This window comes from Serinus canaria, chromosome 3, assembly GCF_022539315.1.
Source record: "Serinus canaria isolate serCan28SL12 chromosome 3, serCan2020, whole genome shotgun sequence".
Lineage (NCBI taxonomy): Eukaryota > Metazoa > Chordata > Aves > Passeriformes > Fringillidae > Serinus > Serinus canaria.
Window position 1 is genome coordinate 30,412,952 of NC_066316.1, and position 26,774 is coordinate 30,439,725.

Sequence of the window (26,774 nt, forward strand, 5' to 3'; positions counted from 1 at the left end):
CAAATACTGTGCTTTTCTCCCTTCTTAATTAAGTAGCAAAGTACTTAAGTATTTTTAAATAATCTGATGTAACTACAATGATGGCACATCTCTTCTTCAGGACTGACTGATACTATTAATTTACATGGCTTAATTCTTCAGTGTAATGGTGACATTTTGTTTGGTTCTTTAAGTAGCTAAATCAAGACTTATTGGACTAATCAGATAAAGAAAAATCTCCTAAACTGGAAAGGAATTACTAAAATATAGAAACAAGAAATTACCTTTTTATTACTTTCCCAAAAGCTACATCAGGTACACACTATCTATAAATACTTGGAATTTCTGGTTTTGACAATCATCCTGCCCTTACATGAAGAAAAGAAATTTTGCCACTCTTTTATCTCCTTTTTCTGCAGCAAATCTCTGAAGCAGTTTTTCAGAATGGTTGATATATATTGCTGCAACTCAAAGCTTAAATTGCTGTAATGAAACTTGAGTTTCTCCATTTGAGCTAACAAACTTCCAGTACTGAAAACCACACCACCAGTGATTTTTTTTCCCCTTATTTTGTACCACAACTAAATTGGAAGGAAAAGTGTAAGACCTTCCATGTATCAGTATGTGCCAGCAACAAAACTGAGTACAAATCAATCAATTCACCTTTCCAAGAATCAGTAAAAATAAGCATATTTAGAAGTATGTTCATGTTCTTGGTATGTTGCAAAACGTGGTTTTCAGTTTCATTTTTTGGAACTCTTCATACCTCACACATGAGTGGGCTGTTTTTCACTCTCATGGAAATAAACAGACCATGGTAGCAGAGACAATACCCTCAGCTGTATGAGGGATCACAACTCTCCCAATGGGAGAGATGAGAGCACTTTAAGGGGAGAAGAAAAAAACAAAAAACCTCTCATAGGTGAAATGCTATTTTCAACCAGAAATATCCACTGAGAGCTAGGAGTTAAAAAAATTAGAAAGTTAATAATTTGTGATGGAGAAGAAAATATGTAATCACCAGAAATTCATGTGAGATAAAAACCCCAACTTTAACATATGCAAAAACTGGTTCCCTCACTCTTTAGAACACAAAAGGGACAGGCAAAATATTTTTCCCATCACAGCTGTAAATTGCAAGGTAAATTTAGCCAGGTACCTAAAGCACCTTTTTGGTGCCTGAGGACTGCCTGGATAACTCTCTGTGTTTAGTGGGCACTGCTACATAAGCAAGCCTTTGGAGGGTACTGATCACACTGCAAAAGAGATTGAGTTGAAGGCTTGAACACTCTGGTTGCTAGCAGGATGGGGATGAGTGTGTAAGGGCAGTGTAACTTCACTGCAGCAAAATGAATCTACAGGACAAGTTCGTTTTTTGCTTCCAGAAATCGCTGCTTGTTTTGTTTCTCTTGCACAAGAACAAAGCATGTCTTAAAACAGGGCAACTGAAGTAATAAATGTGTGAAAAGTGAAGGCAGCAACGAGTATTCACAAAGGAACAAAAATGGGATTGGTCAGCCTGTTTTGCAAGAACATGGCTGTTCTGGTAATTCATGTTCACAGGGAGAATCTTCCCGAGTTTGATAGTGCTCTCTTTTGAGCCATGTGTTTTTTTTTCAGATTTGATCAAGAAATTGAAGTTGAATCCAATTTTATAACTGAAGAGTTTAACCCCCAAGATAGCTTCATTTCCAACTACCAGATTTAGAGTTCCAAGTACAGCAAATTAAGAGCTGGAAAAAAAAAATCATCCATGACCAGTCGAAAAAATTTTCCAGCTTTTACTAATCTCTTAAAATAAAATTAAAAAAACCCGAAAAGTTTTAGCAAAAGAAGGTATCCTGTTTCTTTGCCTCACTATCCAGGCAACAAGTCAGGGAATAAAAATGCTGTTTACAACAGAGATGCAATCTTACAAAAGAAATTAGTAAAGACGGATTTTGTGGAAGTCACCTAAAATCCAGAACAAAGGTTGTAAGATTTTTAAATGGTATATTTCTACACTTAACTGCTAATAAAAGTGGGTACTAATTGTTAGGCCCAAGAGTTATATGGGAGGGACAATTAACATGTTGTTCTGTTTTTGAAGTATCTGTCTGCATTAACATAGGGCATTGTAGTGCAGATTACATTGAAATGCTGACTACTCTGCTGTAATATTGCTATGAGTAAAACAGTCCTGCAGCAAAGAACTGATTTTAGCTAACTTAGAAAAGGTGAGTATTGCTCTGGTTTTGATATTTTAGACGGTCTGCTTGATAAGTAAATATATATATTAATTTCTCACAGGGATTTGAGATTTCCTTTCACAAATAAATGGTTTCCACTAGGAGTTTTTAACCTAAAACAAAGCAGTTTTGTATACAAACAATGCAAAAGTTGTGACATTATTGCCAACTTCTCCTTGCTTAATCTCACAGGATACAAAAAAAATTATGTTTTAGATTTTAGTTTTAGAGCAAAATCATATTGCTGTTGGTCAGCTTAGTTTTCTTTGCAGCAGTCAGCCCCTAAGAGAAACCAAATTCCATTTGGATCAATGTGCCAAGATCAACGCAGTCAGTATTTTCTATAGCCTTGGCCATATTAGATTTCCAGCTTCACAATTTCGTATCTAGTTGGTTTTGTCCAAAGTGCCAAACAAAGAGAGGGAAAAGGGACAGTAAATTGTCACAAGCAGAGCAAAAGCAGCGTGTTTGCACATGCTAATCAGTTCCCTCTGTGTGTTTTCGTTTTCCCCTCCTTGGGTGCGGGCAGAGTGGGTAGGAACAACTTCTAACCCGGCAGCTCTGCTTCTTCCATCATTTCCCCTTCCCCTTTGTTCTCTCCTGCAAACAAAGAAGTTTCTCCTACCGGGCTTCTCCTCAGCCTACCAGGTCTGGCTCCTTTCTGCTCCCATTCCCCCACCGCCCCACGGTCCCTTCCCCCATCGCCTTGTCTGTCTCCTGCCTGTTCCCACTGCTTTTCCATCCTCCCTCCCATCACTGCTGGCTCTTTGTTCCCACAGGGCTCTGGAGATATGCAGCAGCAGCTCAGCTCTTTCTTTTTAATTTTTTTTCTTTTTTTTTTTTCCCCAGGGATGAAACATGGAATATTTGAAGCCCCACTGACTGCATATGAGAAGACAGCAGAGGAAAGAAGCAACCAGCCTTAAGAAAATGCTAGCATTAAACACAGCCACCTTTTCTTCTAGAAGACCCACAAGTCCCAAGAAAGACAGTGTGCAGCTATGACAGATTGCTGTGTAAGTGGTCTGTACAAGACTAATAAGAACTTTCCTTCACAATTGGTTTAACAACATTTTAAGAAACACCTTTATACCTGTAAAGGGAAGTGAAGGAGGTGGGGTGAAGTTGCCTCATAAGGTTTTCAGAGAGCTCTTACCCATAGAAATAATGGATGTATTTTCAAATCTGTGTACAGGTGTTTCACAAGGAACCAGAGCTTTCTGTAGTGGAGAACAGCAAGGTCTCAAGTGCACAGTGTTAACCTGGTGCCGTGAAGAGGTCTGGGTAAGAGTGCTGTATTCTCTTTGAAAAGGAAGAGAAAGCACTGCTATCATTTTCCCAGCTTTGGAAGGGCATATGCCAAATTTTTCATCAAAATCATAAAAAACAACTTTCACCACTTCCATATTTTGATTAGGGGCATAACTGCACAAACAAGTTTAAGCAACCAAGAGAAAATGTTTACAAAGTGCTGTGTCTGTTCTTACCTATTTAAAAATTAACTGTATCCTGGCCAAATCCAGGACATAAAGAAAAGCAGGATTGGAAATGAAGCCCCTTTTATTTCTAATCATGTTCTTAAAAAGTCCTGCCTGCTTCCAGGCCATGCTTGAGATAATCTTGTGCTACCCAAATCTGAGTTAATGGAACAAGCAGCAGTCAGAACAGTGCAGCTCAGATTGCATGGCGGTGCTGAGGAAGCTGAAGGTGCCTACAAATTTGTTATCCCTAATATCAGAGATCAAAAGAGTAAAGTGCTGCTCTGCAGCACAGCACGTAAATTACTTTATAAGGGAATTCTCATGCATCCTGATGGATCTATGAGAACTGGCAGACACTAATAGGCAGTAAAATAATTTCTCTAGAAGTTCACTTCTGCAGTTTGTTTGCATATCTCTCTGGGACAGAAGTGAAATTTGCTAGTGTTTCCCCCTGAATCCTCCTCCCATGCACTGAAAACAATGAAATTCTATTTGAATTAGGACAAGGGGAGAGGCAATTTAAAGGGACACTAAAGATTCAGTCTCTTAATCACAACTGTGACAAAATGCTGTCATCCTTGCCAGCAATTCCCTGGCAATTTACAGTACTCCAGTGTAAAAGGGGGAGACCCTGCATTGCAAAGAAACCTGACTAGATAACCAAGCCTTCATCCACTGATTCACCTTTCCTGGCACAATTGCACACATCCTGGGGATCTCCAGGTACTCTGCCATCCTGAAGCCATTCAGGAGCTATATTCTGACCCTGACATTGAATCTAAAGTTCTTTAGAAGTGAAGTCAGTGCCGAGGTTTGCTTTTGAATAACCCATGTAACGAGGAGGGCATTTCAGTAGGACTGTGTGAATGCACACCAGCAGCCCCATTAAGCACCTCAAGAGTTTTTACTATAGGGGCAACCTAAAACCACTCTGCCTGAACTGTGGTTTCTGCTGCTCCCCAAAAGGGATCCTCTTCCTGCACATAGGACAGAAATTAAATTGCTGGGCAGGTTTCCCCTGCAAGGTCTTGGAACCCTAGGTTGCCCAAGGTCTAGGAGTTGTTTTAGGGTATAAGAAAATAAATACATAATTAGGAGTTTGAGGACTCTGAAGATAACATCCCTCAAAGAAGACCTCAAGAAAGAGTTAGGGTTTTTTCTTTTATGTCATTGCTGGGCTGATTTCCTGCTGGACAATTGCTCAAAAGTAACAAAATAAAAAAGTTGGACTGACGATGGTAAGTTAAATAGAGTCAAATAAAGGCATATTTTTATTATCTGCATATAAGTGAAGCCAAGTTAAAATATAAGGAAAAGCAGGTTGTGTAAAGGTCAGGAAAATACCCCAAGGATCAATATGAACTTCAAAAGATTGTGGTGTTTTCAACAACTTGCTAATTTGCTAGTATATGAGTAAGTGGCAAACCCAAATCATCATTTCAAATTATGTTCCAAAGCAAAACACATAGCAATTTCCAACCTCTGTCAAACAACACAAATAAAAGACTCCACATACTTGTGGGTGATTTTTGAATTATTGTCATTCTTATGACACTTATAAGTTGCATTGACTCTCAAATGAATCTCTACTTTCATTACCAATTACTGCCATTTTCAGGCCTTGAATATTTGAATATTAGCATTCTTCCTGTGAGATGCTTAAATAACTAGCAGCTGCAAAGATGTGTTTTTAGCCTGTAACCTGGACACTTGTCAAGAGAAATACCATTAAATTACCATAGCTGTTCTTTGGGCAAAACTCTTAAGCCATCTCTTACATGTGTTCCTTTAGGGTGAAAACATTCTCAAATAGGTTTACCTATTTCTTTTGCTTCTCTCTTAATAACTAGCTGATGGGAAAAGGCAGAAGAAATGTTAAGTATGATTAATTTATTTTAAAGCATATTGCTAACCCAGCACCCCTTTCCAGAACAGCATATTTCTGCTGACAGCCCTTTTACACAAGATCTTCAGCCAGTTTTCCATGGGAAGTTTCCAGCATCCTGTGAGAATCATTTCCTTTTCCTATGAAGTCTTCTAGAGTTGTAAGTTTATGTAGAATGAAGAAAGTAATTTCAAAACTGATATGAAGTGGGCAATTGCTTTTCCCTTCCTGAGGTTGCCACAGGTTTGTTCTCTTGAAGGAGAGTCTCACCTTTCAGGTGAGGACTTCCAGCCACAGGAGTTTCTCTGGTGCTGTGCACAGAGCTCTGCAAGTGGAAGGGAAGATGGAGCTCCTGCAGCCTCTTCAGGATTTCTACTTGGCAGCCAAGTAACAAAACACTGAAGTGAAAATAATTAGAAGGATTTGGGATTTTGTGTCAAAGTTTCTTAATTGAGGCACCTCAAATATATCCATTGAAAACCCCTCCTATCCATTACTGTCCAGTTACTGTTCAGTATTTCTGTTCAAACGATGTATTAGTTGGTCTGATGGTTTTGAAACATCACTTCTAATACTTCATAGCATCCTTTACAAATAATTTGGTTTCTGAAGATTTTCACATTGCTTTCTTAACTCTGAGATAGTTTATAGACAATTTTGTCTTTTTTGAAAAATATTTAAAAACTGTGACTCTTGTTTTGAATCATGCTTGAAGTTGAATCCAAATTTTTATGGAAAGAGACAAAACTTTTCTCCACCAACACTTTAAATATGTTAGGGATCACTGTTTTCCTCGAGTATCTCTTTGAGTCAGAACATTGACAATGTTAGGAAAACTTATTTTTTGGGAGAAAGACTCAAGGGTAAGATTTTATTCCATTTGTATCTTTCAGATTGCAAGGCTCTCTGAAGAATGAGCAGTTGTCTTCTCTGTCCTTCAGGACAGCTGGTTGATATCCATAAGGCTTCCTGGAGCTCTGCTTCCACTTGGAAGGAAATCTGGAATTCTGTGTATTTAGTTGTTTTCTTCTGTATTCTTGTGGTTTTTTTTTTTTTTTTTACTGGAGTGTTTAAGCTAAAAATGTATCAAAATTCTGTGGTGAAACTTAAGCATGAGAATCCAATTCAATAACTTTATTTCTGCTTAAAATTTCTGTGTCCAGTGCCGTTGATCATATCACAATGAGTTTGGTTAGTAAAGTTGAGAATATGCTTTCTGTGTCTGAGGGCAGGTGGGAAATGGAGTTTCTGGGGGCTGAATTATCCTGGTTTCCTACAGTTCTTAACTTTGGTGGGAATTGTAGGTATTTAGCACCCCTGATTAACAGGTAACTTATTTAGGTGTTTAATTGTAGGCAGTCAGGCTAAATTTTGAGTTATTTTTCTTTCTTGAAGTTGGATACAAGAGAGGAGAGGGTGGCATTTTATGTCTTGTAAGATGTAAAAGCATGGAGGGAAAGAACTGGTTTGAGGCTACATGTCAGGATATGCCTAGAAGGAATGGGGTTAAAGCTAAGCAGAGTAAAATGCATGCCTGCAAACAAGATACATTTGTCTATAAGAGAGTTTTCCAAGACAACTAAAGAAAATGCTAACATGCATGGACATTCAAAAGTACTCTGGGAAAAAACAAAACAAACCCAAAAAAAAAAAGCATTTGCTGGACCCTGGATGGAAAAGATTTTCATCTCTGATATTGTCTCTGAATATTTGGTGTGAAACCCAGCGATTTTGCTTGAAAATACATGGGGCAGCCAAAAGCTTGTAGCCACTTGTGCCTTGCTGAGAGATCAGCTTCCATAAAACAGAGCTCCTTCAAAGAAGGTGCCATGCTGTCAGCACATCTGTCTCCAGCAAGGGAAGGAAGCACTGAAGGTGGAGGATTGCTGTTCATTAATTGCATCATATTGAGCTTCCAGGCAGACTTGAGATGGCCAAAAGGTGGAGATTTTTAGGTTCCTCCCCCTACTTTTCTATCTCCTCCCCCCCTTCCCAAAATAAGCTTTTTGCCAAAACCTCCTTGTGGCAGAGCAAGGGTTTTAATAGGAAAGTCAGGAACAAAGCAAGAATTTTGGAGACTAGGTTAATTCCAGTCCTTTCTTTTCTGAAAGGAAGAATTGTAATGTGTACACTCTATCAAGTTACACTTCTTTTTCACTGCTGCTCAGGGTGCAAATCCAAAAAAAAAAAATTAAACACATAAACAATAATAAAATAGGGCCACAAGTCATTACACAGCCTTGTAAATGCAAGAGTCTTCTAGTCATTGATTTAAGAACAGAAATTGTAAGAACTGGGGACATAGTCATACTTTGTCCAGTTTTATTAATGTGTGTGGACTACTCATGGAAAAATTTCCTATGCTTTCCACAGAAATATTTCTGAGGTAAAATCTGTAGAAATTAGGTGATACTTAAGAACTTTTTTAGCATTAAGGGTTCATTAATAAAATGAATTTGTTTTGCAATTTCTTTATTATAAATGCATCTTTGACTAATTTACTTAATATTGTGCCAGTGTTGTGCACTGTAAACTTGTGTTTCTAGATGTAAAATGTGGTGAAGACTTTTTAATGCATCACAGCAGTTGCTTTTTGAATGGAAATATATTTACTACAAGTGTAGACAACTTAATGTGTGAGACAAGACATCTGCCAAGGATAAAGTCTTGAATTAAATCCTATTTTTATCAAAGCTGTCAATGTGTTATGGCTTGCAGTGTTTTCTTCCTAAAAAAAAGGTGCCTTGAAGTTATTTTTCTACTTCTTAGATTGACCCTGTCCTTGACATCTGGACAGACAGAAACAGGAAATTAATTATTGGGGATACATGGCATCTGCCACAAGATTCTTGAAATGAAATGCACCTGAATTTACTGACTTGGACAATATTGAAATCTTCCTTCTGGTTTCTTTAAAAATTTTTTTGCAGAGCCAGTGTTAAATGCAAATAACAAGCTGTCTAAGGATAGAATTGGAGAAGACTTTAATTAGTAGTGTTTTTTACTAGTATAAAACAATGAATATAACATGATTGAGATTGGTTTTAATTTGTTTTAATTCAGCTTGTTAAAAAAAAAAAAGCTGAAGAAGGCAAATGAATGTTTGCAATGTGTCTGCAAGTTTATTAATGTACTACATGAGCAGGGATGTAAGTGGAAAGTCCATGATTGAATGGAGAAACTCACATTTCTGCAGTGTCTCCAGGGCATTCCTGGCACTGCCTCCTATGGCACAGGCAGTGATGGTTTTACAGGTTGTGGTCCCCACACATTTGTCATTTGCTCCTTATTCATCATCTCTGTTGTACCTGCATGTGGTACTGACAGCAGGGATTGCTGGATAAAAAGGTAGGGCTTACATGATTCCTTTTTACTGGTTTGGAGGTTTTGTTGTTTGTCCTTTTTTTTGTTGTAGTTTTTTTTTGTTGTTGTTTATTTGTTTCTTTGTTTGGGTTTTTTTGGTTTTTTTTAACAAATTTAAGGTGCAAAATGAAGCAATGTCTGCAGCAGGGTGGAACTAAGTGCACTAAAATGAGCACTTTGATATAAACATCAGTGCTCCAGAAAAATCCAGCAGGAAAAATGCAGCCTTGTTAGAAAATCAAACTGAATTTGCATTACCAGACATCAAAGGTTGTGAATTTTTGTTTTGACATGTAATTACTCTTCATTATGTATTATTAGCCTATTGGATGCTTGCTTGCATTAAAAATAGTTCTAGAGAAAATAAGGCTGGGATATTAGCAATGAAACTTTCTGTGTAATATTTTCACTGGGAAGGTTGCTAAAATGAGATCCTGAAGACTTGCCTGAAGTGAGACAGTAGAGCCCAGAATCAGCTCTCCTGTCATTAAAACATTTGTGCTGTACATTGTATCAATCATTTTCCCATATCTGAACCTGTTAAGTGGCATAAGGCCAAAAGAAGTGGCCAAGACTCAGTCAAAAGAACCTTGGCTGAATTCAAACCAGGAAACTGTAAGGAACGTCTGTGTTTGTCAGAGCTTGATGAGTCCATTTAATGCAAAAAGGCTTAAGTTGGCAAAGCAGAGAACCACAAGCATGTCTGTGGGTCCCAGAAGGTGCTCTCCAGGTCTGAGCCCAGTGTGCCAGGCAGAAGCTGGCACTGGTTTTGCCCACTGTGTCTCTGAGAAAACCAACAGGAATTTCTTTAGGGAGCTTGGTGTCAGCAGCTTCCAATTTCTTTGCTATTACCACTTTCCAATGAGTGTTGCCTCACTTATTTATTCCTTGTCCAGATTTAAATTTAATTTAACTTCTCATTGGTGTGACAGTCCTGTTTTCCTGCTCTGTGGGGTCCTTCTCCCATGTATTTTCCCTCTGAACAGACCTGTCCAGCATGATGAGCAACATGAATGCTGTGCACACAATGAGAAAAAGATTAGCAGGGAAATATGATGGTGGCTTGATCAAATTGTGGATATTTCACTTTCTTAACAGTAAAAATATTAAAATAGATGTGGGGAAGACCTTGTTGGTGAAGTGAGTGTGGGTGAGACGAAGAGTTAGGTATAGAGAACAGAGGTTTGTCACATACAGCCTGGAAGAAATAAATCAATTGTGTTCAGAGCAGTGTAGGAAAGGGTATAGAGGAAGGACATAGAAAGTGGCTCAGTTGATGTAAGAGCATGCTACATGTGAGTTCAAGATGACTTAACTCAGACTTAGTTTTCTGTCCTTTCCTCTGAACCTGCTGCACCAACATGATGAAAACAGCATCAGTTATACAAAACTGTTGGTGTCAGTCAGTGGAGGTTATCTCAGAGGAGATAAAACAGTTTTCTGTCTGAGAGCTCCCTTGCTGATGAGAGGCAGAGAATTTGTTTTCAGTAACCCCTCATTGCTGAAGCTGTCCAAATCCTTTTATTTTGTATGGATGAGGGAGTTACTTAGAGCAAGAAATGGGAAAATAATCTTGGCAGTAAAGAGTTCAGGAAGGGCTCTAAGCTTCAAGACCACATTCAAGGCAATTGCTAATTCCAAAGCATGAGATAATCTAGATTTAAACAATATTGACAGATGAAAGCTAAGAATCTTATCCTTACTTATAAAATACAAAATAGTGCTCAATAACACTGTGAATTTGCCTTCCCTGTGGAAGTGAGGGGAAGAAAAGAAAAAAACAGTAAATGAGGAGGGAAAAGCTTCACAAAACAATGGAAAAGAGATTGGTTTGGTTTTAAAAATTCTGCAGTTACAGATTAGGCCTTATATCTCTTTATGTAGAGGTGTTAAGATTGTCTAGCCATGAAGCACCCAGTTTGTCTTAAGCCTTACAGTAATGTTCAAACTAGAGGAAAAAATGATAGATTTCAAAATTCCTCAAATCTTTTATTGATATTAAAAGAATTGTGAAAGAAAGTTTGATTCTTAGTACTGCATACTTTTATAAAGAGAGACATATGCTTAGGGAAAAGATGAATATTTCCAGTAAAAGTCTGTTTTGGTCATTAATGCTAGCAAATCTGAGGACTTTTGTACTTAAGACCTGAGCAGTAGCTTTTTACCCTCCTCCAGCATATCTCAACAAGGAAAGTTGAGTTCATATTAGTGCCCTTTGGGAAGTACATGGATTGAAGTATAAGAAAAGGTGTTTATGCTAGGGTATCCCAACAGGACTCCTGCCAGGACATTTATGAGAACACTAGTACTTTCTGTTCTCAGATCTCTAGAGTCCCTGTTTGAAGCAGAATATGTCTTCAGTGTGGGGTTGAGTGGTTTTGGTGTGTTTTTTTTTTGGGGGGGGGAAGGTGGGTGTTTCTTTTTTGTTTGCATGTCTGGGGCTTTTTTGCCTTTTTGCATTGTTGTTTTGTTTTGTGTTTTTGTTGGTTTGTTTGGTTTTGTTTTATTTTGTTGTTTTAGTTTTTGCTTGGTTGGAGTTTTTTAAATTTGCACTTTAGGCCAGGATAATGCAGTATCTATTATTCTGCTGCTTCTCTCTGCATCCCCTGCAGTCCCTGTTGTGCCTGTGCCTCTTTGCAGCTTTCAATGAAACGGCCTGCTAAGAGTGGTGAGTGGCTTTTGTTTGTGTCATCTCCTTGTTCCCACTAGTTCACACAGGAAAACTTGGTTTAAATAGTTCCAGTCATCTAAACAATATTGCTAAGATATTGATAAAGATATTCTAGGTCAAGATATTCTACTCCCACGTTTGCTGATTTCACCTATCTTTGTGCAAGACGCTTTCTTAAGGACTTTCATGGGAGCTCCAGTTTATTTCGTTGGTTTTCCCCAGTTGGTGCTGTCTAGTGCAACAGGAGCTGAAGTCCCTGGAAGTTTGGTCATTGACTTTCATGAGAGAAACCTCAGGATCTGAGCATTTGAGCTGGAGAGGGCACTTAGCAGTACTCAAGCAAAGATCTGACTAAGTCAACGGGAGTTCTGCCACCTTCCAAAAATGCAGGATGGCACTCTGCCTTTGCCTTGCCCTCCCAAATGCTAAAGGGGGAAAGCAAAACAAACCAACATCAACATGCTGTGCTCTGCTCAGACTGTTTGAAAAAGAAAATGTTTCTCAAAAACGTGTTTGCATCAAAACTGGTGGAGAAAATAGGTTCTATTAAATACTAAAAATGGAGATCCTGAAATGTGCTTAGCCCATAGTCCTAATACCCACATTAATATGGACAAAACAGCTATGTTTTCAAAGGCTATCCTGTCCTATGTAAGTATATGTTAGCAAGCTGGGGTTACAAAGCGATGAATTCTTATAAAGAGCTCTTCCAACACGATCTTTAGGTTTTGTGTAAGTCTTATCTCTAAGAAAAATTATGTGCCAGGTTAAACAAGATCCAGAACCTTCCTAGGAAAATGGCATTTACATGCACATCAATGCCTCAATAGTAGCATCAGTAGGACATTCCTCCCCAGTGTCCAGGAAAAAGCAGCTGGCAAGTAGAATGTACATCTCAGTTACACATATGTAATGATAAATGTGTTCATTTTTCTTAAGGGGAAAAAGGGAATAAAACCCAGGTGGTGGGAAGGCAGGTGTTTGCTCTTCAGTGAATTAGAAGTGAGAAGTTTTGACCTTTAGGAGGTGGGCTCCATCCCCGGGCTCAATGGGTGCTGGCCCAGCCCAGCGCTGCTGCCCGGGATGGGCACGAGAAGTGGCAAGGTGGGGGGTGGGACAGGAGGGACACGGATCTGTTCCCCCCCCCCCCCGAACTGCAAGTTGAAAGATATTTAAACAAATAGCTCCTATACTTAAACACTCTGACATTTTGGCACGGCATCCTCAGGCGGTTAAAGCTGCAGAGGGGCAGCTGGTACCCTGGGACCGCAGGGACGGGCTGGTTCCCGCTGGGAAGGTGTCTGGGGATTTGCCGTGTCCCGGGGAATAAGGTAGGGAATGACGGACAAGCCTTCTGAACACGAAGTAACAGCTGGAGACTACTAATCTTCCCGTGCAAGAGGGAAAGTATTGCTATAAATCGGGAATCTTTATAGCTGTTCGGCTGGAGGAAGTTTTTTGGCTGTAAACTGTCATGCACTGCAGCTCCCGCTGAAAAGATTGTGGAAGTGGGGAGTCCTCTCTCCTGAGAACCGAGGTGCAATTAAGATCAGAAAGAGGAGGGAGGAAATAAAATAAAGATGACAGGAATCCAAGCTGAGGAAAAACTTCACGGTATGGGTCTGTTGGTTCTTTTGGAGAGGTTGTTAGGTTGTTTTTATTTTAATGTTTTTTTATGGCATTTCAAAGATTATACATAACTCCTGGAAACATTTTTTTTTAAATGGTCATTTCAAAATTTAAAACTGGAAAGACTTTTTTTTTTTTTAAAGATTAGCTAAATTGGAGAGCATACATTATTTTTCTGGGATGAGCAGCTAGCTCATTTGTTAAGTATTCAGTAAAATGTGATATATATCAAACCAAGTTGAACTTCAACTCTCCTTTCTCTGCCTAAATAGAGCGATTAGTCCAAAATATATTAACCATATATAAAATATTAACCATATAGGTAAGTGTCTGCTCCCGAAGGGCTTCTCATTCCTTGAGTGCATGTATACACAGAGGGATTGGATATGGAACTGTTGGATATATAGATTGGAAATATAGAACTATTCCTTGCTTGAAGCATCCATCTGGAAGAATTAAACGGTGTTTTAAAAGCTCGGGTCACAGAAATACAATTTTAGATGGTCTTTAATTATTTGATTGATACATTTTCAAACAGTTGATCGCTTTCAATTCCGGCTGTTCCTGCTGCTTTCGGCTCTTACACACGTTCATTGTCAGGTGGCGTCGAGCTGAGGAAAAGCTGAGGCAAGACAGGACCCACCACCCCCATCCCCACCACCTCCACTGCTCTTGTCCCCTTTGCCCTCCCCCGCCTTCCCCGCGGACCGTACCCTAAAAGTGACGCGACTTGTGCAAGGGGTGAACAGTCCCTTCTCTCCCCGTCACCTGCTCGGAGCGGGGAGCTGTCTGTGCGAGCCCTTCTTCGGGGCTAGCCTCTCCTGGCACTCGGCTTTTTCAGGACTGAGATGTTCGAAATGTCGCCTTCAAAGCACAACCCAAAAGTTGGGGCTGCCAGCCCGCCCGAGGGCTTGAGCATCCCTGGGTTTTGCTAGGTCGGGGTTGCTTGTTTAGACCGGAGCACCTTCAGTGAAATAAACACCTGATAGCGAAAAGTTCATCTCCAGCCATGGCTAGCAGAGACCACGTATCGACTTAGTAAACTTTGCCCGTAATTTATTTGCAAGTGCAAATGCTTTCCCCTTCCGAGGAGGACAGAAAGCAGGCAGTAGGCGCTCAGGCAGAAAGAGCTTTAAAAAACTTTAAAGAGGGAATTAATCTGAAGGGATAACATTTTTTCTCCTGTTTCTGCACGGTGGTTGAAGAGAGGCGGCTGGAAGAATTCGGCTTGTCAGATTGAAAGGGAAAAAATAGTTGAGTAAGCGAACGATGGTGCTGTGTAATGAAAATACAGCCCGAAGCCACAGCTACTAACCCAAAAAGGACTGAATCACCGTCTGCAAACCGCAAAAGGGACCCTCAGCGTGCCTTCCCCTGGCAGCCCTGACTTCCAGCTCCTTCTGCTGCCAGGCATCTTGACAGGGTATCCCGGGCACCTACTCCTAAAATTTGAAAAATCCCGGCAGTGATGGTGCGCGGTGTTTGCAGAAGAGATGTCTGTTTTAAAAACAACTCTGATTTTTACACCGCTCCTCTTCTTTTTCCCTCTCCTTTGCTCCCGTTTAAAGAACTTGTTATTGTTTAAAGAGACCCCATTGAACTATTTCCTGCTCATTGTCACCTCTCTCCCCCTGGCCCTCTATCCAGGGATTCTCACGGAAAGGTAATAAACTTCCCTGACACCACAGACCGTCGCAGCTCCGGAGAATGCAAACTATTACAACACCGGCCGGCGGGAGTGCTTCAGAGCATCCCTCTTTTCCCTCGTCCCGGCCCTTGTTTTTGCGTCAAATAAATTCAACATAAATTCATCCCGTTGCAAAGTTTCACCCATGAATTTCTCCCCTCTTGCCCGCAGTTACTCGCGGGCGCTTCTCCTTCCTACACGAAACAAAGCCTTTACCTATCGATCCGTTTTTTCAGAAGTGTGTTTTTATTAGGTGGGATGGCGGGTGGCTATCGATCTGATTTTCAGATTTTTAAAAAATTACTTAGGTGGGATAGCTCGAAACCATCGCCGTCGAGCATCTCGGCTGCGAAGGCGCTGCCTGTGCTGCTGCAGAGAGCCAAACTCAGCCACTTTTCCCACGGCCGGGCTCATGGGCTCGCTAAAAGCGGGGAGTGCCAGGTTTGTGCAGCCGCTGTACGGCGCGGTCCCAGCTCTCCGGCTGATTTCTCCCGCAAGGTTTGTCGCTGCCAGCTGCGCCCTTCCCTGCGGCAGAGGTTCCGGCAAGGGGGCAGGGGCAGGTGCGGGGGAAGCGGCCTGCGGGGCGGGGTGCTGCTGTCAGCTGGAGAGAAGAGGATTTCCCGTTTTTTCCTCTAAATATGAATCCGCGGCGGGAGCGCCTCCCGTCCAGGACTGCCCGCCTCGAAGCGGACCGGGGGTCTCGCAGCGCCGGGAGGCGGGAGGGTGCCGCGCTGGCCGGTTGTGAGGCTGTTGCCGAGATGGGCCATTTCCTCCGCGGCTGCCGGAGCCCCGGCCCCGGCGGCTTTGATAGAGGTGCAAACATTTGGGGGCAGATTTACATAAAATAGCCGCGTTTAATCCCGCGGGCTGCAATTAACATCACAGGCTCCCGCGGGCCCCGTTCTGATATGGCCGCGGGCGGCCAATGGGCAGCGCCGCCCGCGCCGATCAAAGGCGCCGCCTGCCAATCAGCGGGGCCCCCCCGCCGGCGCGGTGATGTCACCGGGGGGGCGTTTATGGCGGGCTATAACAGCGGCCTGGCCGCTGAGGGCGCGGGGACGCGGCCCGGGCCCGGCTCGGTTTCGGTGCGGCCGTGCCTGCGAGCAGCCCCGCGGGCGGGCGCGGGGCCGGGATGAGCTCCCCCGGCGCGGAGGGCGCGGGCAAGCCCCCGCAGTACCGCGTGGACCACCTGTTGAGCGCCGTGGAGAGCGAGCTGCAGGCGGGCAGCGAGAAGGGGGACCCCACGGAGCGGGAGCTGCGCGTCGCGCTGGAGGACAGCGACCTGTGGCTGCGCTTCAAGGAGCTCACCAACGAGATGATCGTCACTAAGAACGGCAGGTAGGGAGGGGCCCCGCCGCCCACGCTGCCTCCCGGGCCCGGTTCCGGGGGGCGCGGGGGTCCCGGCGGCGCGGGCGGGGGCCCGTCCGGGCCGGGGGTGGTGGCTGCCCGCCGCCGTGCCTCGCGCCTCCGTGTCGCCCCGCAGGAGGATGTTCCCGGTGCTGAAGGTGAGCGTATCGGGGCTGGACCCCAACGCCATGTACTCCTTCCTGCTGGACTTCGTGGCGGCCGACGGGCACCGCTGGAAGTACGTGAACGGGGAGTGGGTGCCCGGCGGGAAGCCGGAGCCGCAGGCGCCCAGCTGCGTCTACATCCACCCCGACTCGCCCAACTTCGGCGCCCACTGGATGAAGGCGCCCGTCTCCTTCAGCAAAGTCAAACTCACCAACAAGCTCAACGGCGGCGGGCAGGTAAACACCGGCACCGGGACCTGTTGGTCAGCGGGGCTGGACCGGCCCTGCGGGCTCGCTCTCTCCTTACTGCTCGTTTTCGTACTTGACTTGCTAAAAGTGCTGGGATGGGTCGCGCTTCTTCCTGCCCCGCAATTCATTCATTCAGGAGAGCTTCTCCTTCCACCGAGGATGGGTGCCTTGATGTTTTATCACTGTCTTTTGTGAAAAGCCCTTTCTGGTCTGAACATTTGCTCATGTCAGTGTTGTGGTAGATGAATCTTTCTAAGGCTGACTTATCATTGATGCATTTGACTCTGCGAGTGCTTTGTGAAGTAACAGGGATGAGGATGACTTGTGCAGAAAGTTGTGTCTGTCCTCAGTGTGCCTTTCCTTCTCTCACAGCTTCAGTTTTAGGCTTTTTTCATACTTACTGCTTTTTCCACCTGTCTTGGAAAGACGGATACTTTAAAACCTGAGTGCCCTTTGTGCCTGGCAGCATCTGCCACTACTCTGTCACTGCTCACCTGCTCTGTTTGTTCACAGATCATGTTGAACTCCCTGCACAAGTACGAGCCACGGATTCACATCGTGCGAGTGGGTGGCCCGCAGCGGATGATCACCAGCCATTCCTTCCCAGAAACCCAGTTTATAGCTGTGACAGCCTACCAGAACGAGGAGGTAAGCACAGCGGGGAAGAGCGGGTGCCACTGCAGGGAGGTTTCGGGTAGCAAAGCGTGCATGTTACAGAGCAAAATAATGGATCTCCTTTTGCGTTTTTCAGTCCTTCCTATGCTTTTTTTTTTTTTTTTTTGAGGCTAAATATAAAAGATTAAGTTAATGCATGTAAAAGCCCTATGAATGAATTATAGAACAAAGTTTTGAGCATCGTTTGTCTCAATATGTACTGCAGTTTCATTATAGGGGAGTAATTTTTAAAAGACTCTGTGGGGGCAAGCAACTATGGTAGAAAAAAGAATTCTTGTTTTGAGCTACACAGTGAAATGACTGAGGGCACCATTTTTGGAGCAGCCCTTTTTCTGTTACCCAAATGCATGTGTGTGTTGAATGAAGTAATTATCAGATTTTCTGAGATTTCTGTGATGTCCAATCTGCTCTGGCTTGAAATGTGAAGATTTTTATAGCTATTTAGTTTACTACATTTCTTAGGTGTTTCCTTAGATGATCAATGAACTCAAGCTATTTGGTGTTGCAAAATTTGGCAGAGAGACTAACTCCTAGTGCTTTGATAATACTTCAGACTTTAAGGAGCTGTTTAATTCATGCCTATCAGTTGCTTTTATGGGCCTACTTCTATTTCTTCAAAAATCTGTGATTTTACCAACTTCACTGGTTAGTCCTAGTTCAAATCCTAATATCAGTGTGATAATGAATACTGATACATGTGAATAAAGATATTTGTTGTTGTTTTTAGATCACAGCTTTAAAAATTAAATACAATCCGTTTGCAAAGGCATTTCTTGATGCAAAAGAAAGGTGAGAGCTCTTAACTTAATTCTAAAATGTGGATTTCTAAGATAGATTTTTGAAGACAAATTCTTAACTAATACAACATGGTTTCTTTTATAGAAGTGATCACAAAGACATGATGGAAGAAGTGGGGGACAACCAGCAGTCTGGGTATTCACAGTGTATGTTTCCTTTTGTTGTGCGTCATGAGCATGACTTTGATTTCTTCTATCTACTCTGTGTGAAGTTAAGCTAAACTTTGAGGCCAAAGTAGCTTGGTAGCTGGCTTGTTGGCTCACAGAGAGAGCAGTGTTACTGGTCTCTGTGGTTGTGGTTCATGCATGTTGATGATTGTCTAAACACTATAATCTCTGTGTGTGGTTAGGATTTATTGCATTCAAAACCACTTAATAGAATCCTGCAGAGTTGCCTTTATGTCCAAAAAGACATCTGCCTCTTTGTACAAGGACAGCAATGTTCACATGGACATGGAGACAAAAGTTTATTTCATAAAATTTATTGAGACAGTACTCATGTTTTAAGTATTGTTTTTAGAAAATTATGGGCATTTGCTTGAAGAGGTTCTTTCAGATGGTTGAAAGGCATGCATGTTTTAATGACTTCTGTTTTAACAGATTGACAACAAAATGTAGCCTAAAAAGGATGGGGGAGTTGATCTGCAGCAGGAATTATTTTGTTTCTGAGAAAATACTTAATTTTTAAGAGGAGTTCTTAGCAGTCTGAGAAACTTCAGAGCTTAGCTATAGATTAAGACCCCCAAAGAAAAATTTAAAACTGAATACTATGCTAACAATTACTGAGCACGCACTACCTACATATGGGAGGGTTTAACAATTTCAGTGTTTCCTTACTGTGGTTGTGGTTAAATGGTAATTTAAAAAACAAGTTAACTTGACACAGGACTTTTTCTAAGCTGCTTTCTAATTTCCCTTCATAAGAGCCTTTATCCAAGTTGTAAAGGTCCAGATTTTTCAGCTACGTTGAAACTCAGTTTCCTTTCCCGCGTGTGCATTTCAGTTACTTTGTTGCTGTGATTCTGTGCCTGGCTGTGCTGCACACCCCTCTCACAGACCTCTTGCTCCCCCTCAGTAGGTAGCTGGCTCATCCCTGGCAGCGGGGCTCTGTGTCCCCCGGGCAATCCCCACGCGCAGTTTGGAGCCCCGCTGTCGCTGTCCCCTGCCCACAGCTGTGACAGGTACTCGTCGCTGAGGAGCCACCGGCCGGCGCCCTACGCCAGCCCCTACACGCACAGGAACAGCTCTCCAAGTAAGGCTGCAGCTCCGGGGAAAGGGGGCCCTGAGCCCAGTGCCTGTTCCCAGTGCCTTCTGAACTGGGGGCCTGACTCTGTCAGCTGGTCTGAGCCCTGGCTGTGGTTGGGGTCTGTCTGTGACCGTCCCACCGCTGCATAGATGGAAACAATAAGGAGCTGAGTAAACTGGAGAGCTTTTAAAAAAGGTGTGCTCAGAAGTAGCCAAATATCTTAAGACTTAATATCTCAGGCACCAGGTACTTAAGTATGAAAAGGGCATTTTAACAGTGGGGTTTTTTGTTTAACTGTTTTTTTTTTTTTAATTTCTTCTGGCAAATAAGAATGGTTAAAAATTTTAGCTTTCAGGCTGTATGGATATTGAAGGTTCGCATTTAAAAATATTTATTATTTTGAATTATGAAGTAATAAATGGGCTTTTAGATGCAACCTGACCAATCTTGTATGTAGTCATTTTGAAGTGAAAAACTGGCTCTCTGTGTACTTTTCTTGCATCTTGGAAATTTTGTGCAAGACTTAAAGAACAAAACCTCTCTGGTGTTCTTTCTTGTCATCAGCAAAAAACTTCCTTGCCTTAGTTAGCTACCACAGCAGCTTCTTTCTGACCATGGGTGGCTGTATGGGATCCCCTTTATGACTTCCTAGTGCCCCTGCTGTTTGGGTCACAAGCCAAGTAGTCTAAGCCACAGTCCAGTCACTCCTGATGTTGCCCTAGGCAGATTTCAGGGTGACATGCTTGGCTCAAAACTGGGATGTGTGATCCAGTGATAGCCTTGTTATCCAGCTTTGCCAGACTGTTACTGCCTGTGTAGGTGATGGAGATGGAAGGTCTCCAGGTGACAGTGTAAATAAAGAGCTCTCCTTTTCCCAGTGGCTGTGTGAAATGGCATGTGCTGAATTAGCAGCTGGCTTGCAGACAGCCTTTTGGCCATAGGCCCTTCACAGAAATAAGATTTTGCAGTTATGAGGGGAGCTAAACAACACATCAGGGCAATGCCTAGAAAGGTGTGAGCTCGACACAACTGGTTATCGGCTTTGTTTTTTTCTCTATGTGTAATTTTGTTTTTACTTTTCTTTTCCAAGGTAGTAGTGGGGAAGGGTGGTTTAAACCTCTTCATTGCATTTAAATACAAGATTGGTATTTGGCCTGATTCTAGTGTTTGTAAGTGATTCTGTGTTTTCTCAGCAGCCTATGCTGACAACTCCTCTGCCTGCCTGTCCATGCTTCAGTCCCATGACAACTGGTCTTCTCTGGGAGTTACTACACACACAGCCATGCTGCCCATGGGTCACAGCACTGGTACAGCTACCAGCTCCAGGTAGGAGTCCAGCCCTCAAATCCCTATATTCCTACTTTATAGGAGGAAAAGGCTGAAAAAGGAGGTAAAGAGTCCCCAGCATAGTAGAAGTCATTTTGGCCATCGGTATGAACCATTAACGCTCTGTGGGGCACTGTGAAGGACTGTCCACAAGGAAAACACATTGAAGAAACATATGTTTTTGTTTTTTAATGTTTTGATTTTGGAAATGTAGATACTTGTGACAGCAATATTTGATAAATTAAGGATTGCAGATTACTTAGATAAACATAGATTGAATTTGAGGATGCTCAGGTTTCATCTCTATTAAGCATAATGGTGTTTAAAAAGTTTTTTTATCTTTATCCCTTCCATTTTGGCTGGTCACAGCTTCCCCAGCCATCTCCATAAACCTTTATTCTGCTACAAATGAACTGTGGAGAAGGAGCACATGGTTGGGGCAGTAATTCTTTACTTAAGCATTGCCCCACTAACCAGCATAGCATGGGACTGTACATGGGGTGAAAATTTTTGATATTTTGTGAACATAAAAAAAGAATCTTTCCTCCTCTTAGTACTTATTATCTTTATTAAAGTTTTGACTCCTTTAGCAAAAATTCAGCTTGCATTTAGTCCTTTAGAGATAAACTTGAAAATTCAAAGAGAGTCAGAAAAGGTGGTAAAATATTTGCTATTAACTACAGAGGGACAAGATTTGGACATCTCTTTTAGCAATTCAGACCTACCATTCTGTCTGTGGAAAGCCTTTTTGCATTTGAACCACGCACATGGACTCTTAACTGTTAATCAGGATATGTACTACTACCCAGTGTGAGTTAACTGTATTGCTGAATGTATTTTTAGTCCTGGGCACAGATTGAGTCAAAAGGTCCTTCTGGCACTTCTTTCTCTGTCTGATCCCCAGGATGCATATTTAGGAAGTTGCAAAGTTCCCAGAGTTGCAATTTCTGCACTAAGTTGATCAGGATGTAAAACCAGTAGAAATGGAACTGTGAAACCTCAAGGAAGGAGTTTCTGCCACCCCTTTTGTCTAACCTGTTATCTGTTGGAAAATAGGGAAGTTGCGTTTATTTGTGGGGGTGCCATGGACACAAATTGTGCCTGGGGATCCTTCTTGCCTCGCAGTGGCTGGGAACTGCCTAGAGAGTGTCACTGTTAGCAGCAAAAGGACCTGGCCTGGGGGCTGTGTTGTGAGCCAAGGAGCTGCCAGCAGGCACTGGAGTCACTAATAACTGGGTTTACCTGTGCCTTTCCCTCTTCAGTCAATACCCCAACCTGTGGTCTGTGAGTAACAGCACCATCACGCCGGTGTCGCAGCCGAGCGGGATGTCCAACGGGCTGAGCTCCCAGTTCCTGCGCGGCTCTCCAGGACACTACTCGGCCCTGCCCCACGCCGTGCCAGCAGCCTCCTCTGCCTCACCCCTGTATGACAGCGCGGCGCCTGCTGACCTGCCCGACAGCCAGTATGACACCTCTGCACATGCCAGGCTGGCACCCACATGGACACCTGTCACCTCCCCTTCCATGTAAACACAGGCCTCTTCCTCTGAGACGCTTTTAGCTACCCAATTACGGTAGCTGCTTAATCCTCAAGGAGGGGAGAGAGGAGACGTGAAGGAAACTGCAACCAAAAATCATCTGTACTGCTCTGCACAGAGCATCCACATTATACCTCTTATAGTGAACAGTGCATCACTGACTTCATGTAGAGTTTACAAATCTGGTGAGTGTGCAATTTTGAGAGCAGATTCACTGCTTTTAATATTTTTTTTCTTTTTTAAATTTTGATAGACCTAAGTTTTAAGATTTTTACTTGGATTCCAAATTTCTCAGTGTTCTGATATATTTGGACCTGAAATTTGGCATAATTCTTGAGTAAGTTACTCTTAACTGCCATTTAAAAAAACTAACTGAAAAACAAACCTAGCTATAGTCATGAGAAGATTTTTATTAACTATATAGTTAGAAGCATTCTGAAATATGCACAAATGTAGCTGCAGAGTGAAGTTTTTGGAAAATCATGTGCACTAACACGTATTTGCTTCACAAATACGTTGTGTTCTTAACTGTATGCTTATTTCCTTGCTGCTGAACTTATGTCGAGACAATCTTTGAGAACTATGTTCTTCCCAGCAATAACAGTATTAATGTTTGGTCTAAAAAGTTTTACCCAAAAGACTTCTTTTAGAGGTAAGTTTTGCTGTTTGATCATATAGGTTTCAAATACCCACCAGCTTAGCCAAACATCTCATTTTCAAACAGTGTCTAATTAGAAGCCCTATCCAAAGCCTTGAACCATTGGAAATACATCACTTGATGGAGTTTTTTGAATCTTTGGTTCAGACCTTAAGGAATTCAACACCTTGGGGAATCATTCTAATTTATTTTATTTCAGTCTTGTACTCTGATCTGTATTTATTATTTGGTAAGTTACAACTTTATCTTCTACATGTTAAGATATGTAAATAATCCCTCAACCTACAGTGTACTCTTTTAAGACAATCATATGTGGGATGTGTCACCCTGTGGCACATGGAACAGCATGGATGTAAGTAGTTAACTTACTGGAAGAGAGAGATCTGTAGTTGCCAAGGTTTTTGCACAAAAGTGCAGATGTACTAAAATTTAAAACACACTGACTGCTTGACTTGCTAGAAGGAGCATGTCTTGATAAAATATTTGCTTCATTACTGATATGAAGTAATGTGATCCAAATTCCTGGTGCAGGCTTAACCCAAAACAGTGGCTGAAAGTGTGCCCTTAGACGTGTCTGTTTCTCTCACTGAATCTGGCAAATACATATCCTTAGTTAAGCGAGTTCTTTTGCATAAGCCATAATAAATAACTTGTATAATGAAGTGCCTAATATAGAAAAGCAAAATTCTGTATCAGGGAATTCGTTAAATAACCCATTGATGTGTGCTTATGTGCTGCAGTGGCAGCTTTAAGATGGAAAAGCAAGTATTTGCCACCATTTTGGTCTGTTTGGTGCCCTTTGGGCAGGTTCCTCCAGCTAGGAAAGTTTTTGCAGGGCTTGTTCCCTGCAGAGGCAAGTCTCCCAGAGGTACTCCAGCAGGAGACAGCACCAAAAGTGGATGGCTGCACAGCCACATTCTCTGTCAATATGTAAATAGTCATCCAAGTGCTCCTATTTTATTGTGAAGGTAAATTGTGTAAATGATGTAAGTGCATTATTATTTAGACTATTTTGTAGAAATTAGCAGCATCTTTCATTGTGAAGTTTTATACTTGTATTTTGGACGTATAATTTAAGTTAAGAAAAAAAAAGTAAAGATTCTTAAGAAAAACTCCATGCTTGGTTTTTGGTTTGTGGGGGTGGTGGGAAGGGTGAAACAAATGCACATCAGCCATATTGAACCTACAGTGTGCTGACCTTCCACTGAGTGGTTTCACAAATGATTCCTGCTGCACGTCAGCTTCTGTCTGTGGGCGAAAGTTCAAACAGTTCTCATCCCCTGCCTTCTCCACCCCTGTGGTTCTCCCTTGTTTTGGTAAATCTTTGACTGGGATTCAGAGGAGGTCACCACATTTGGTGCTGGCTAAAAGCTCTTTTTCCCACACTGGCCAGTTTCTAGCTGGGGCTGGATGCAAGCCTGGTACCTGCTGTGTTAGACCTCGATAATGAGATTTTCAAGTGTGTTTCCGAGTCCCTGCCCCTAGTCGTAAATGCCAAGCTGCTGCCTGGTCCTTTCAGCTACTTCAGGAGTCAGCACTGCCCTGGCTCTGTGTGCAGCTGAGCATGCACATGCCACTTCTGAGAGCTGACTTGGGGGGGAGCCAGCCTTATCCCTTGCCCCAGAGCTGTGCCCTCAAAGCAGACCTGTCAGGGGAAGAGGATGATCAATTTTGGGAAACCCCTTCGGGCCCCCAGTGTGGGAGACCCCTAATTATAGTTCTATGCCAGGAGTGAGAAATGAATGGGACTTTTTTGGTCTTCAGGTTGCTGTTTACTTTTCTCTTATCAAAAGTTCTGCATGCCATCTACACCAGACTTAGCTCACAAGGAGAAGACAACAAAAAGTTCACAAGATGTACAGTTTCAAGGTCTTTTAAAGCTGTTTCATCTAATTAAGTCCTAAAACGTACTTTATTTCTACTCATCTACCAATACCTATTTGCCCACCATGCAACATCTTAATTGCAGCTCTCCCCAACCAGTCACCCTGTGCCACCAACACAGCAGAAAATGGAGTAGAGGAAGAAGGAGACCAGGCAACACCCAGAATCCTCCATTTTGTCTTCTATCTACCTCCATACTAAACACCCAAAACTCTAAATTTTTCATCCTGTGATAAACTACACTGCTATCTATTTCACACACTTGTAGATTCTAATTCATTCCAAAGTCTTGGAAGCCTTCTCCATGAATGGAGGTTGGAAGTAGTGTTTTCCTGGGAATCAGGACTTGCCAGGACAGGTAGGGGAACATTCCCTGTGCCCTGGCTTCCAACAATCAATCTGCCATAGAATAATTTTGTTTGGAAATGACCTTTAAGAGTACTGAGTCCAACCCTTAACCCAGCACAGCCAAGTCCACCACTCTACCCTGTCTCTAAGTATCACATGTCTTTTCAATACCTCCAGGGGTGGTGACTCCACTATTTCCCTGTGCAGCCATAAGGCAGGAGAGAGGTGCTTGGCCTAGGGCTGGAGCCTGTCCCTGGGCAGGCAGCCCACTGTGGATCTCTTTCCCCCACAGAGGCTTGTGTGCAGGACAACCCACAGCTGCTGCCCAGCACAGGGCTCAATGGTTTCTGCAGTTCTTGTACTGCAGAAGTGATTCCATGTTCACGTGGACAAAAATAGTTGAGGCTACTTCTAGGAATGAACTGTGGCTCTCTGAACTAAGCTGCCAGCAGCTAAAGCCTCTGGGCTGTGAAGTGGAAGAGCTCAGCCTTGCTTAATGCTAGGATCAGATGGATCTTACCTAGTTGGCTTTTTCTGGTGTGGGATTTCTTCTCCCCTCCCATACTTTCAAATTAAAGGAACCAAAACCTTACTGCAATTTTTAAACTATTTTAAAGCAGATGGGGCATTTCAATATCTATGTACTTGCACTTGAAAATGAACTTCAAGTGACCCATCTGGAGAAACTTTTCTCACCTGTGGGCTCAGGGCAGCAGTGCTGTGCTGTGCTCCTTCAGCTGCTGGCTGGACCAGTTCTGAGGCTGCTGGTGGAGGCAAGGGGAGGCACTGATGTAGGTGATGTTTGCAGATGCTGAGGAAGGCTGGTGTGAGATGGCTCACCTCAAACAGCCCCCACCTGTCAGTGTAGCTGTGCTGTTTGTTGTACCAGCTCCATCACGACTCCTCACCACTCCTGACTGTGCTGCACACCAGACCAACGCTGGGGCTACAGACTACTGTGAGGCTGGGAGAGGTCCAAATGCCCAGGAATTAAGCTGTCACCAAATGCTCAGAACTCTTAGGAAACTTAGACTGTTTGCCATCCTAGTGGGTTCATGCTTTTATTGTGATTTTCCTCTGGGTAAAAAATAATTGCTGGCTGTAAAAAAATCTTTGAGCAGGAATAAAAGTGAGATTTGGTATTCCCATGCTTCTCTCCAGCCTGACTCTCCCCTATAGATATCAATTAGATTTATGAGTTCAGATAATACACATTAAGGGGCTGCATCACTCATGCAAATATAAATAAAATAAAAAGTAATAGAAATCAAAAATGAAAAAAATTAACCCCCCCGCAGACAGGTGTAAAGAAGATGGAAACAGAAACATGCATTTTTTTTAAACCACTCAGAGACTCATTCCAGAGGCTTGTATCTGGGCAGAAAATAATTTCTTCTTAAGAGGCACTGACTTTAGCTGCCCCTGGATGTCTGTGCCTTTGGCAACTGAGGTAAAGAAAATGAGGGAGCCAGTCTGAGTGGTGTGTGGTGCAGTTCCAGTATTTCTCATAATGTCTAATAGCACCTTAGAGACACAGTTATTTTTGGCAATGTCAAAAATCCTTTGAGAAAATAACAATCCAAACCCAGGTTCCTGCATTGTACACACCACTGTGATGT

General features: G+C 42.6%; 1 protein-coding gene across 1 annotated transcript; it reads left to right on the forward strand.

Moving 5' to 3' along the window:
• The first annotated feature begins 16,055 nt into the window (after window positions 1-16,055).
• On the forward strand, window positions 16,056-22,628 carry TBXT (T-box transcription factor T). The gene is made up of 8 exons (XM_030235253.2): window positions 16,056-16,261; window positions 16,407-16,671; window positions 17,197-17,331; window positions 18,086-18,147; window positions 18,241-18,302; window positions 19,231-19,407; window positions 20,595-20,727; window positions 21,990-22,628. Exons 1-8 carry the CDS (start codon window positions 16,056-16,058, stop codon window positions 22,255-22,257), a joined length of 1,308 nt encoding a protein of 435 aa, XP_030091113.1. The 3' UTR covers window positions 22,258-22,628.
• The last annotated feature ends 4,146 nt before the right edge of the window (window positions 22,629-26,774 follow it).

Excerpts from the sequence above, each read along its gene's own strand:
- TBXT (XM_030235253.2), top strand. The coding sequence starts at position 16,056 with ATGAGCTCCCCCGGCGCGGAGGGCGCGGGCAAGCCCCCGCAGTACCGC. Across the intron at positions 16,672-17,196 it reads AGCTCAACGGCGGCGGGCAG|ATCATGTTGAACTCCCTGCA; the intron begins GTAAACACCGGC and ends GTTTGTTCACAG. Across the intron at positions 18,148-18,240 it reads TTTCTTGATGCAAAAGAAAG|AAGTGATCACAAAGACATGA; the intron begins GTGAGAGCTCTT and ends TTTCTTTTATAG.